Below are 13,988 nucleotides of genomic sequence, written 5' to 3' on the forward strand. Positions count from 1 at the left end.
GTTAAGTCCCAAATTGATGCCCACAAAGCTGCCTCATCAGCCTATAATCTGTACCACACCACACAAAGTGAAGAGCAGTGGTGTGTCCCATTCTGTCAAGGCCACAGGAAAAGACTGGTCTGAAGACCTTGTGTTCAACACAGACACAACGCAATCTGGACACCACATTTCACTGTTTCCCTCCCTCAACACCCCCTTTCACTTCGACGGGGCTAAATTAAAACCCCTCCAATATGAAACAAAACCCCCTTCCTGAATCCCTCCTCAATCCAGCTGGAGGGCTCTTGAAGAGATAGAGCAAAGCAGGGAGGGTAGGTATGCACTGGACGAGGGGAACTACATTTACCCCTTTCGGAATGCGCCTGATGAAGAACTAAACACTGCAACGCTGGAGATTTTTCTAATCATCATCTTCATCTATGACAGTAATTTCACCAGGATGACCTTCTCTTTGTTGGGGCAAATCATTACAGGCAACACATGAACAGAGACATTTAAGAAAGGGGTTTTATTAAACTGTCAGCAGGCCAAAAGAAATACATACCTCTAGTGGTGAATCACAGAGAAATCTCCGGAACTGTGGAGGGAGACGGGGGGGGGGGGGGGGGGGGGGGCAGAGAGAAAAACAGTTAGTTCTCTGGGTCACCAACTTTTTTGTAAAGGCATAAATGAAAACCATACACTTCTCTATTGCTGTCCTATATAGTTTATCCCTCCCTGTTTTCTCCTCGCTCAGGTGTCACATATCAAATGCAGCCCCCCCATTCACAAAGGGGCATAAAAAGGAAGATTGTATTTACACAAATGAAAACATTTAGCCTATCAACTCAAACGCACAGTCCAGGGCAGACATAGTGACAGCTTAAATAAGCAGCATCACTGATGTCAAAATAGCCCATTTCTTAACACACTTTAAAATGCACATCAGATATCAATTATGGGGGAACTTTATGTCTGTGGAAACATTAAATCTTTCTTCCATTCTCTCTTCTATTTCCTGTGCTCCTTCTTCTTTAGCACCAGGGTTGAGAGCAGTGTGTTTACAGACGAGCTGACCTGCAGGACCGGGGGACAAACGTAGCATGCTTCCATGTTTAGGGCCAAAACCATTCTATAATGAGAAACAGGCACTGGCCACAGTGGAGCAGTGATGGACAGCTTTAGTCAGTCTATCTCACCCTCATGCACACACACACACACCACAGTTTCAAGTTCATATTTCACAAGGAAATGCTACAATCCAGCTGTGCCATTCATATATGCTATGTTCAACTTTGGGTCCACTGTCTGTTGAACAGAGCAGGGGTTTAGAATAGCACCAAAGTATCATAAACATAGGATACAGAGGATCCAGGCAGGACTAAATAAACAAAGACAGGATATAAATGATGTAAAACAGCTTATAAAATTGGAGGTTACATAATGACACTCCTTATTAACAAATGGCTGTCATTAATAATGTGTTGCTTTTTTCTTGGCTTCCCTCACTGAAATCCTGACTCCGGCTTAAGGTTGACTTATATGGGCTTATTAATGGCAAAATATTTGACAGAAATTGCTGATAGCCGATACCTTTAGCAGATTTTAGGAATTTTATTACCTCCCCAAAATTCAGAGTTGTTGTTTTTTTCCTGGAAACTTGTTCTTGTCAGGGTGGGAAAGAGCACTTTGGAAACTTAAAATCTTCACTTAAACACACACTGATGACATTCTTTAAGGTGGGTTGACAGGAGGTTAAACAGATTCAACTGCAGTTTCACATGCTGACAGCAAATACGTAACAGGCTCGTAACTGGTTTGTATTAAAAAACCAGTACCAATATATCAATCTAATCCCACTCTCTGTACTTCTAAATATTGTAAGAATAAACCAAAGCCAGTGAAAATCGATAGGCTTACTAGCGTCTTTGCTACTCGTGATTTCATATCTGCCATGATTGCTGGTATTTGGAACAGGACTAGTCTTTCACATATTCTTTGTCAATTAATGGATGAAACCGGGTTTTCCTGTTCATATCTGTCTCTCTTTCTCATCAAAACCAAGACGCTCTACAAGGTTCTGGAAATTCCCACAAGCACACCAACATCCTCTGCTTGTGTGTGAGTGTGGCTGCGCACAGCAGTACAGCTAGTAATAGCGATGACTGCTGAAGGAATGGTTCACTGGGTGGGACAGTCCTGGCACAGGTGCAACTCAAAATCCTGCCAGTAGCCTGAACTCATCCAAAAGAGTGTGTGTTTCTCTGTTTGTCTGCCACAGCTGATGTGTGTGTCGGTGACACTATTACAGTGTTCTCCAACACGGGGGTTGTTTTGGCAGAGATGAGCTAAAGAGTGATGCATCGTCATCTGTCATTTCTATTTTACCTTTGCCTGAGGCAAATACCCAAACAGTTTTCACTGCCTTTCAGACTCGCCCACTTGAGTTGGATTCTCGTCAGAAAAATGACTGAATCCATAAACTATTAGTTAAGTTACAGTCGTAAAAGTAAGCAAATCTATAAAATATAAGGATCGAGCACAGAACTCACAGAACAAAAAAACAATTCATGTGTGGCAGCAGTGTACATAGTTCTTGCTGAGAGGTGTTGCCGTGAGCTGTAACAATCTCACAAACTGAACACTACAACGAGATGCAACACACTGCGCTTATCCTCACTTCAACCTCTCACCAGGACGGAGAAGAGGGAAAGAGGGAATGGACAGAATCGGTCAAACACAAAACAAATACGATGATGGATCTCATCCTCCAACTTTCCATTCTCCTGCATTAGGTCAGCTGACATACAGTTACTGCAACAGTCCCTGAGCCTGCATCAATCCCAGGAAGAATTTGTCAAACTTTAAACTTATGCATGAAAATCATTCACATTATTTAATGTAAATGTATTAAAATTCCATTCAGGGATTTTGCATAAATTTCACGCTTTCCATGACCAATATGGAAATTACAGTGACTACGTCTGTTTAGTCGACAATGATCTTTGCTCATGCGAAAAAATTCTAATCAGGTTCCCCACCTGTGTAACCATGCCAGTAAAGTGTAATTTTCCACTCCTAATTCTGCAGTGACTACTACTTCACCAGTCAACAAATTACCAACAGCAAAGCCTCCCAATGTGCAATATTGCTAAAGGGCACAAATAAAACTTTTGTTTAAAACTCACAAAAAAGAAAACTAAATGGTTTACCAACAGAACAACAGCTGCACTTATTAGATGACATCATTTATAGAGGCCATGCTATGACACTGGCTGCTGTGTGTGGAACTGAGAGTCTCCAGTAGATTCAGTAGTAAACTGCCGTAATATTTGATTAGACAAGTAGTCTACAACTGTGTGAACTTGGTTGTGTGTGCAATGATGAGTTCTGACAGCTATGAAGACCTCACTCTTCCTCCACCTTTACCAGGTACTCATCAGGGGGCTGATGGGTAATCATACCAAGAGGAACAAACAGTGGAGCACAGCAGCCTTCCACTGCTGTGTTAACCCGGCTTGGCTGGGTGAGGCTGCTCTCCTGGAGCCTGGCGAGGTTGTACCCTCTCTGGTCACTGACAAACAACAGACCACACGATCCTGCCAGGCTGACACAGACACACAGACAAACTCATTTACGGACACACACACTCTGCAAGAGTCAGACGGTGTAACGTGTAGGCACACTCACTCAGGCACGAAGGCAGTCAGGGAACAAACATGTGAATACAATCTCAGCTTCCTCTCTCCCTCTATCTCTAATACAACAACACATATGCCTGTAAACGGAGCCCGGTCCAGAGCACCTTCTGGAACGTTCTCATCACCAACACATGGAGTCCATCACTTCCTCTCTAACTCTCCCTTTCCTATAGTAAACACTCATCTGTGTACGATTAGGAGGGCAAGCAGCCGTCTCACACACATATACATACACACACACAAGCTGTCTTCACTCACACACATACAGTACACATAAACACACACATCTGCTTAAGCCTAATTGCTACTTAGACCCCTCGTCACTATGCTCTTTACTTTCTCAAATTGCTGTGCTTATTTTAGCGACAAGGTGCCTGTATTCACTTTCACATTATAAAACAATAAAACAACCCTGATACAGTTTTTTCTCTTTGCCAAACTTCTGCTGACTGGGTCATTTGTTTATTTCAGTGTACAAAGGAGCTTCAGGAACCTAGCCGCAAGTGGACCTACAATGATAATGCTGCTTACAGAGAGTGGTATTGAATTTTTCATTATTGTGCATAAGCATGTTGCAAATAGCTTTAAGATAATCTGAGCCAAAAGTTATTTTTCCTCATTCGAAATCCATTTTTACTGATAACTTTTTTTCCATTTCTTTTTCCATATTTTTTTCTCTTTTTTTCACGTGTCTTGGTTAAGGCTCTGGCCATCAAGAAGAGTAAATACAGATTTAACAGGATTTGTTTTCCTGAAAATGAAAGCCACATGTGCAGGAACTCAGAGTCACGGCTCAGCACAACAGTTAAGAACAGTAAGTGTGAGTGAGAGTGTGTATGTGTGTATGTGTGTATATGTCTAAATAATTGCAAGTATGTGCTTCAGCTCTGTCAGGAAACCATGATTGGAAGTGGAAGGAATAATGGCTGGCTCCCTTCCAGTCATGGTATGACAGGAAATGCATACATCCTTAAATAAATAAAGCCATTCCCCTCGAGGACATCACACTGTCTAATGATAGTACAATTTTGGCAGGGTAATTCAGCACACACAGAATCTCTCCTATCGCCTGGCTCAGAGCCAGACTGACTGTATTCTACATTCTGTCCCTAGGTAATACTTTAATAGATTAATAAATACCTCTACAAATACCAAATGCCTCAACTTCCTAGGTAGCAGCAGCAGGGCTAGAATGGCATGGCACCAAAATGTGCCATCACCACATCAACAATGTGTTTCCCATTTCTTTATGAATGCCACAGGACAATGGGGGGGATCTGAGCTTCTGGGAAGAGAACAGGGGAGTTAACCAGGAGCTTGACGGGCAAGAAAATAAAATCAGCAGTGTTTAGTACTGTGGGCTCAGGAGTGGTTGTCACAGTAGTGAGTCCAACTAAGGGGAATGTAAAGTTAAATTTGTTTGAGTGGGAACAATTAAGGCTGGTTTTGTATAAATTAGCTGCAGTGGGACGAGACGAACACTGGAGAGGACAACATGGCATCTCCAGGTCTGGTATTAATGTGATACAATACAAAAGGCGGTGTCTAGTGGCTGATGCCAGGAGGATAGAAGTCTTGTAGGGACTTGTTTAGTTTCCACCTCTAGAACATCTCCATGGAGCCCACAAAACGGCCTTAATGTATGAACTCTACATTTTATCATCTTAATTAAACCCTGTCAAAGTTAATACACAGTGTTACAATCTAGAGTTCACCCATTCCTCTATACCACTCCCTAAGGTAGGGGTGTCAGTTTGAATGACAAAGAATGTGCTCACCTGTAACAATGCTTTTAGACTACACTAAATTCAGTCAGTATCCAACCTGGAAAGTACAGTAATAAAAAAAGAGAACTTTCTGGCAGCTCAACAGATAGCAGAGTTGTTTTTGCAGCTCCACACCTTTTCATTTTTTTTAATGTTATTCCTCTGGTTTTTGAACCCATCCGATCCCTGCTCAGTTATAAACCTGAAGCTGAGGCAGTGCACACAAACACACACAAACACACGCTCCCTATTAATATAGTGTTATGGCACTAGGAAAGAATCTGCCACAGTCTGCCCAATCTGACAGCTTTTATTATTTATTAATTACCTTACTTTTACAAGCTGGAGAATTCAGTAATTTACTGAGGCCTGCTGGCAGGAGGGTGGAGAGGGAGGTTGTTTTTCCAGCCCTGAGGGACAAAAGGCCCTCTCAGGTTTGTGAGGATGTCCAGCAATCCTGCATCCTGACTAGACTTTATTTTCACCTCTTGTATTTACACATAAAGTGGAGAAACTGAGGTGTATATATATAATTTATAATATCATTTACTGTATATTATAAATTCATTTTTAAAGTTAATGACTTTATACTTGGTTACTCTCTGTTTCCTGTTCCCATTCATTATTGGACAATACTTCCCATTCACTGCATAAACTAGTGAAATAGAGTTTACAGCTACAGCTTACACATTACACATACAAGAATAATGATTAACTGTACAGTAAAACAATTTTAATAGTTGTAATTATTTATCAGGGCGATTATAGTCTCTCATTAGTGTGTTAAAATTATCTCCATGAAAAGACCCTGCAACTTAAACAATCCAACTATTTTACATTAAAATAACCCAAAATAGAGGAAAGCAGCGAAACAAGCAGTGAAGTAGTTCCCTAAATTAGGTGCAGAATAATAATCATGCAGTACCTGAGTCTCATTACACTCGCAGGGTTCATCACCATGAATGGCCATCTGGTAGCGGGCGTACAGCGCCGCCGACTGCTGATAGGACGCTGTGAACTGAGGGTCCTCAAAGCTGACCGGCACTAGCCTCACCTTCAAGCAGAAGGTATGGAGGGAAAGGAGCAATAAGGTGGAGGGGAGGTTTTACACGAGTTGACAATGAATATGAGGACGGTGAGCAGTTAGAAAATGAATTTAAAAAAAGAAGAAGTTGAAGGATAGAGGAATGGAGGAATGGAAGGTGCAGGAGTCAACAATAGAGGTTTTATACAACAGTGTTATACAAGTGCTTTGGCATTTTAGGGTTCACATCAGTCTCCTAGTCCCTGAGGCAAGCTGGTAACACAGCAGATCTGTTTTGAGTTTGAGACTTGATTTAGTGATTTTATCAGATTTTTGTACAAGAAAGACACATGAATGCAAGAAAACAATGGTAATTTAGGAGACTGAAAGTGTGCTTTTAAAATAATAAAATGTCAGGCAACTTGAAGATGAGGCTAGTGCACTGCCCAGCTTTTACCACAGATCGCACGGAGGGGATTGGGAACTCACGATTCAACGCAGTGCGTGTAAGGTCCAGAACAGCAGGAACCCAGAATTGTGTCTGAATGGATCATCTCAGCTAGACACACAGAGACGCTTTCACCACTACAGGCTCCTCTCAAGAAGGTAAACACACTTAAACAGACTGCACGCACAAAGACAATTAAAATCTCATTACCACCACCTAAGTCTAAATTGAAGTAAGATTCCACTTCAGACACAGGGAACTATCATGAGGGTAGGGTGATTGGGGGGGGGGCACAGATGAGGTAAATGTGTGAAGGTTGGCTGGGTTCAGCTGACGAACTGCCCCCCCCCCTCAAAAACTGAATCAGCTCAAGACTAACGACCCGACTGGCCAACCGAGGGCCAAGTCCAACACCTGGAGAAACACTGCTCTCAACCGTAGCGTATGGAAACATTTTCCCCTCCATTTCCTCTCCCTTTGACTCACGCTCTTATACACATACACTCTCTTTAATACTAACATGTTAATTCACTTTTTTCATTCATACAGACATTTTGGTTTTTCCCCCTGAGGCTCAGTGCTGGAAAGTTTAAGCACAAATTATTTACTAATTCCAATTTTAGATATCTAGGATACAACCCTGATGTTTGTTCATTATGATTTAAACCTTTGAAATGAGTCAAATCTTCAAAAATAAGTCAAATACCTATAACACAATTAAAGTACAAACTTAATAATGATCAACTAATACTCAATTATCAATTAATCATTATTAATTAACAGAGACATTCTACAAATATCACTACCTGTGTTGCATTTGTTTGAAAAAATCAAATCACCACCTGTACCTACAATAAAGAGTGATACATTTTAGTGTTGAATGAAATAAAACATATAAATAGGGATTAGAAAAAGATGAAATCCTTTTGATGCCTCTATAAGTACCCAACTTGTCAGCCCTCCCCTTGCCCCCCCCAGAGCAGGTTGACCTATGCGCCCCCCACCCTCTGACCTGGCTCTCGGAGGGTTTGTCAGGAGGGTCCTTGTGAATGGCCATCTGGTAGAGTTTGTACACCTGGTAGGAGGCGTCGAAAGAGGCTTTGAACTGCGGGCTAGGGGGATTGGAGCGCACTAGCCTCACCTTCAAAAAGAATATGGGCAAACAAGGGTTAACATCAAGATGGAAATAAGTGCTGAGAATAACATAAGTGGTGATAAAAAAAATAAAAAATACCCAGAAGAGGAACACATCACTCATCAAAGTGAGAAAAGTGTGAAAGTAGAGAGAGAGACTGACATAAACACACCCTCCTATGGCTGAGTGACATTAAGAGTCTAAAACATTTTGCAAACAAAATGCAAAAACTTTCAGTTTGGAGGTTTTGCACAGCAGATTTTGTTTCTAGTATTTAATCTTTAATGAAGTGCGTGTTTTCACCTGTGGCAACTGTAGCTAGAGGAGGGAGCTACAACAATACAGAGTGGTGTGTGTTATATCTGTCTCTATTGTGACACAAAAATGGCCGGTGTTACTCAAGAAAACAGAATATAAAAAAAACAGTTGCTGTCATAGCAAACTCAGAGGTACTTGTAGTGGTTCTCAAAACACAGAAATAATCATTAGCCACTAGTGTGTGTATGAGCCAATTTCCAGTGTTTCACCATGTCATCTGAGAAGTTACATTGATCCTGGTAAGAAACTAGAATGAGCAAAACATCTGTTTATGTGTGCAATTATTATGTCAAGCATGATGAACACTGAAACCAGAGTTCAGCTAACCTACCCTAGTTGGTAAGAAATACACATGATAGATGTGTAATAAACTTGAGGTTTGTACCACCTATGTATGAAGATATTCATAAGTCCCAGTTGCTGGTTTACACAGAGCATTTCTTATTGGTGTCAATGCAGTGCCATAAATCAAACTTAGCAGGGAAGATCAGGAGAAGCCTGAGATAGAGAGAAAAATTTGGCTGAGTGTTGCTAATGTCACACAATCTAAGGAGGAATTCAACTTTCTCATCCTCTGGCCCCATTTAATTAACCGTCTCTTCGTTTGGACGCTTTTGTTGGCCACAGAGGCTTTGCCATATGAATCCCCTGGACGCACAGGATAGAGGAACTGAACCTGGGGTTTGTTTGAGTTGGACCTAAGTGGGTCTCTCTCATATGACCACTTGGCATCCACATCCTTTAGTCAAACAGAGACGTTGGGCCTCTTACATAAAAGGACAATGCTCAAGTTCAGTCGTTTTAATTTTGCTCTAAAGCTGGAGATATATTTTGTTAGGCTGAAATCCTTTTGGTGATCCAACACTGCAGAAGATAGTATGCAGCATGAAAATGAAATTTTAACATTTCTCATAACAGTCATGAAATTTAACACCAACAGTCTGATACTCGACCACTTTAAGAATGTTCAAATAAAGCCACATAATACCAGTGGCTTTTGTTAAGTTTTAATTAAAATGAAAGCTCATGTTTTCTCAAAGCCCTAACTGAGTGATGTGCTACTCTGAACCTGAATCTTTAGTTTAAAACCTTGCACTACACCATTATAAAGTAATTCAATAGACTGTAACTATAACTATATAACTAACTGCCAGATTAAGGATGGGAGATTTAGAAGAAAATGCTAATATGAGGGAAAAGATGGAGACAGTAGGCAACACTCTTGAGGAGAACAGTAGGTGAACAGTTCCACACTTTCCTGAGGTGCCTGAGGGGCTCTGAACCGTGTTCTCACACTGACCCCTGGTGGTGAATAGTCAAACCACAGCTGTATTTAAGGGACTGTACATAACTCTGAACCTGTCCTCCCTGTCACTGTGACATATCTCTTTGCTATGTGTTTAATTCAAAATTAATAAGCAACTCCAGCTCACAGTAAGCAGAAGGTGAGCCTGCGGTACCACCAAAGCAAAGAGATGCTTGATCACCAAGTTTCCTTTCCTGTCTATATTTATTTTCAAAGCATTCATGTGTATCCTGCAGAATATTCTCGTCAGTCAAGTAGCACAATATGTTAACAGATGTGTTTATGATGAAACTGAGCTGGACTGCATTTAATTGCTCTTGTGTAAACATCCATCCTCTAATGCTGGTGTGAAAACCTCTTTATACTCAGTACAGTGCAGAAACCCAAGACCCGGCATCACATAGATTCATTAAACTGCCTATCATCGTTCTTTAGCTGCATGCTGTTTAATAAACAGCTCACTGGGTCAAATAGAAGCATCTCAATTATTTCACTTGTAAAATAGATAATTAACCTTCATTTACGAAGGATAACCTTGTGTTCATGCCCACTTAGTGAAATTGAATGATAATTGCAGGCAAACAAATTAATCCAATTGAAAAGAGCTGACTAGGAGGAGGTCTTGCTGGTCTAGTCTCAGGGGGTATAGAAACAAGACACAGACACTGCCTGGTTCATCACTGCATCTGGCTCAAATCTTGGTCAAGACCAAGAATGACGTTACTCTACCAACCTCAGCTTGAGGCCTTCGCCAAGGATCTTTCTACATCGCTCTGCTAGCTGCCAAAAGTTCATTTCCATGTCCTCTCATACCGGCTGAGCCGGGAGCTGTGGTTTTAATGTCATCAGCAGGGTAACGCAACCCAGTTTGTGTGGTGTGCCTGTCATTTGGTTGAATTCGAACTGGGAAGGGGTGGTTTTTCCACTCTGCTCTGGCCAGCTATGCTCTCTGCACACATAAACACATGGTGAAGTCACTGGGGCTAGGGAAGAGGGCTTTATGGACCCAAATTTTCAAGCTAACTGAATCCAAACATTATGGAGACAGACAGCTAAACCAAAAACGCTATTTGTTAATGATACCTGGAATCATCACAATAGGCTAATGTTTATTCCAAGTCACATAAAAAGAGAAAAGAACGCACCGACTCTATATTCCTGCTCACCTCAAGGCAATGAGAAGAGTTGTCAGGCAGTGACTCACTGATGAAATCTTCCAGGGTTTTGGGTTGGTTGGTCTGGGTGGGAGTGGGAATGGAAGAGACCCCATCAGCGTGTCTCATCTGCTCTTTCTGAAGACGTCGCTCCTTTCTCAAGTCTTTGGCCTTCCGACATGGCGGCCGGCTAGGATCGGCTCCCACTCCTGTACCTCAGAGAAAAGAGAGAAGAGAGGAGAGGGTGCCAGTCAAGGTGCTGCAAAAACATCATTTGTGATTTAGTTTTGTGACACTGTATCACATTTTCAAAGATTTTCCAGGTGAGAATAAGGAGGAAAAAAGAGGCAGTTACAAGAAATGACTCCTTTTTGGATGTGGATAAAAAGTTTTGTTTTTATGCTGCCTTCTGAACAAGACTTAACACAGTAGTGAGAAAGGTGGTAACTAAAAGCTGCTGGTATTGATGAGTCTCAAATCTGGGGCAGATTTTGTGAGTGTTAGAGCATGTTTCCGATGGATTTTTCCCTGCCCCCTGGGCAAATGGGCTGCCATGTTTGCTTTAGCATACCCCCCGCCTCAGAAGCCAGTCTCAACAGAGCGCCCTATGGAAGTCATTTTCTTGTTTCCCTGCCTCAATAGTCTTTACATTACATCATTGCTTAGGAGGGTATAAAACAATATGGTCTGTATTAGTTAAGTCCAAGTGGTTAGCTGCTAGCTAGTGTGTATTTATAAAGGAACAGAAGAAGCAGAAGAAGAAGACATAATGAACCTAAGGGTATTTTTTTAATAAATACTGGGGCAAAGATAACAGATTACAGACTTAACAGACCTCTGAGGTTACTTCTCACAGAGTACATACTTATACACTTTCTCTGTTCCTCTCTCTCTCAATAAGACTAAAATGAACATTCTCTGAAGCAACTCAATCTCTCCCTGTTTCCCTCTCTCCGTCCCCCTCCTCATCCTCCTGCTGCTTCTCCTCCTACACCACCTCCTGGGCTCTTGCCAAGCCCTCGAGCTCTCCGGGCATCCCATGTCAACAGTTTACACACCCACATCCTGTTTGGAGCAATAAGGAAACGAGAGCCATTTCCTGCTTGTCCTATTGCCAGCCGCCACCATCAGCTCACTTACTAACTTTCCCCTCTGTCGATGTCACGAGGAGGAGAGGGACGCCCGCTCCTGACAAGTGGAGAGGGAAACTCTGGCACTGGCCAAGGTTCACTGGCAGCACTCAGCTTCAGCTGACTCAAGCTTAAGGCCCTTTATTCCCTACTGTAAGGCAGATTCTATCCTGTGAATAGTAAATATGGATAGAGACACTGGCTTATTTCAATATTTCTGTGATGTGGTTTCTGTATCATTAACAGTTCTTCTTATAAACAGTTGTTACTGAGTCATTAGCGTAAAGAGGCTTTCATGAATGCGTAGCCATTTCTTGCATCATATAAACAAGCAACCCTGGGAGTTATAGTGTGGTCAGATGGGTTTCCTGTCAGAATAAACACGCAGAGGTCAAGAGTAACTAGAATCTGGACTCTGTTTATAACACTGACTCAACCACAAACACATCAACCCTATCCAACGCTATCCACGATCACTCTGTCCACGTGCCTCTCTCTATAATATTACACACTCAATCCGCAACATAAACACACACACACTTCCTCTCTCACAGGTACTCCTGAGGACAGCATATGCAGCCGTGGTGAAGATAAAGTCTGACAGATCAGTTCCTGTGGAAGACAGATGCTCCCACTCCAGCAGTTAGCACTTAATAAAAGCTATGACACTCACCTTCCCTGCTTCCCCAAGCACACATACAATTCTTTACAGAGTAAACTGGCAAGCACTGTGACATACTGCTTTGTTACAAGTAAACATGTAGGGCCACAAAATGAATTTACTGTGGGAGAAGGTTGCTGTTACCTGTGAGCAACCACTAAAATATCATTTTATTGGAAAGTGCACTGCGTACCACATTCAGTCAGCTCTGCCTACTTAAAAACACACTATACTGCTTCCTACAAACCAACACATTTAGTTTGGTATTGACTTGTTCCTGGACTTTACCTTTTACTGCAACACTGTCCTCTGAACTGATAAAGGACTTCATTTCAAGCAAATACATGCATGGAAGTTTCACTGCATGCGATTCCCTAAAAAGCAGCTTTCCAAAACACAAAGTTCCATATGTTCTCCTGTATCTGTTTACCTCTGGATTTATTCACGCTATATGGCAGATGGGGAGCCCTGTTTTCTCAAGCTAGGACTGGAACCTGCCCAAAGCTATAAAGCGCTTCAGTCATAAAGCTGCAGGAGAGATATGTCCAGGTGTTTTCTGTTGAAGGTGAATAAGGGGGGAGTGGAGAACCACTGGCTCAGCACAGTAAATCCTCCTTGCTTCCTCTTTGCTAGCCTCCTAAAAGGGCTTGTTATTTCTGACAGTCTGAGGAGGAGGAGTGTGGTGCTGACACAGGTGTAAGAGTAGAAGGACACTGGCACTGCTGAAAGTTTTCTCTGTATGTTTATGTCTGCATCTGGATCGACCTGTGCCAGTACCAAGCTTCCTGCTCCAATATACGTCACTGTCTTTTGATTAATGAGCACGGGGCCTGTTCTCATTAGATGTCTGAGAAGAAAAAAATGGTTGAGGCCTGAAACACGAACACTTGTTAGAAGTGCTGCTTCCTGTGTCTAATGGGAGTTTATTATCTCTTCACTATGAGTGTTATTAATTCATTACTGTGAGTTGGCCATGAGGATATCCTGTACTGGAGAGTAAAGGGGAGAATATGACAGATAATCCCAAACCAGACACACTCCTGAAAACACTGCAGCCTTATTCACCAAGCTGCTGCACAGTGGAGTCTATTACAAGGTGAACAGTGACACCCTCTGGTAACCAGTGGTACTTTACTGAAAACCACAGTCGACTGAGAATGCAAGTGATTATTAAAATAGTTGCAGTTCATTTTTCTTTTAACCAACTGATCTCTGTAGCTCTAGCTTCATGTTTCATGTTCTTTATCAAGGAAAAAAAACAAGTTGTTGGTTTAATAAGCAAAAAGAACCAAAGAGCTGCCCTGCTAAAGGAAAATAACAGAAGGAGGTGATGTGTTACATAACAATGAATAGTTGCAATGAATAA

At 41.8% G+C, this 13,988-nt stretch overlaps 1 protein-coding gene across 4 annotated transcripts in view; it reads right to left on the reverse strand.

Annotated features, from left to right (window-relative positions):
• Positions 1 to 13,988, reverse strand: part of LOC108885765 (arginyl-tRNA--protein transferase 1) — a 46,291-nt gene that overhangs the window by 27,698 nt on the left and 4,605 nt on the right. Inside the window, exons 6-9 of one of the 4 annotated variants that reach the window (XM_018680195.2) lie at positions 10,844 to 11,040; positions 7,931 to 8,059; positions 6,372 to 6,500; positions 545 to 577 (exon numbers count right to left, since the gene is read on the reverse strand). In XM_018680195.2, the coding sequence (XP_018535711.1) occupies positions 545 to 577; positions 6,372 to 6,500; positions 7,931 to 8,059; positions 10,844 to 11,040 (488 nt within the window). The remainder of the gene's footprint in view (positions 1 to 544; positions 578 to 6,371; positions 6,501 to 7,930; positions 8,060 to 10,843; positions 11,041 to 13,988) is intronic. The other 3 variants (XM_018680197.2, XM_018680196.2, XM_018680198.2) reach the window with 3 other exon arrangements.

This window comes from Lates calcarifer, linkage group LG16_LG22 (assembly GCF_001640805.2).
Source record: "Lates calcarifer isolate ASB-BC8 linkage group LG16_LG22, TLL_Latcal_v3, whole genome shotgun sequence".
Lineage (NCBI taxonomy): Eukaryota > Metazoa > Chordata > Actinopteri > Centropomidae > Lates > Lates calcarifer.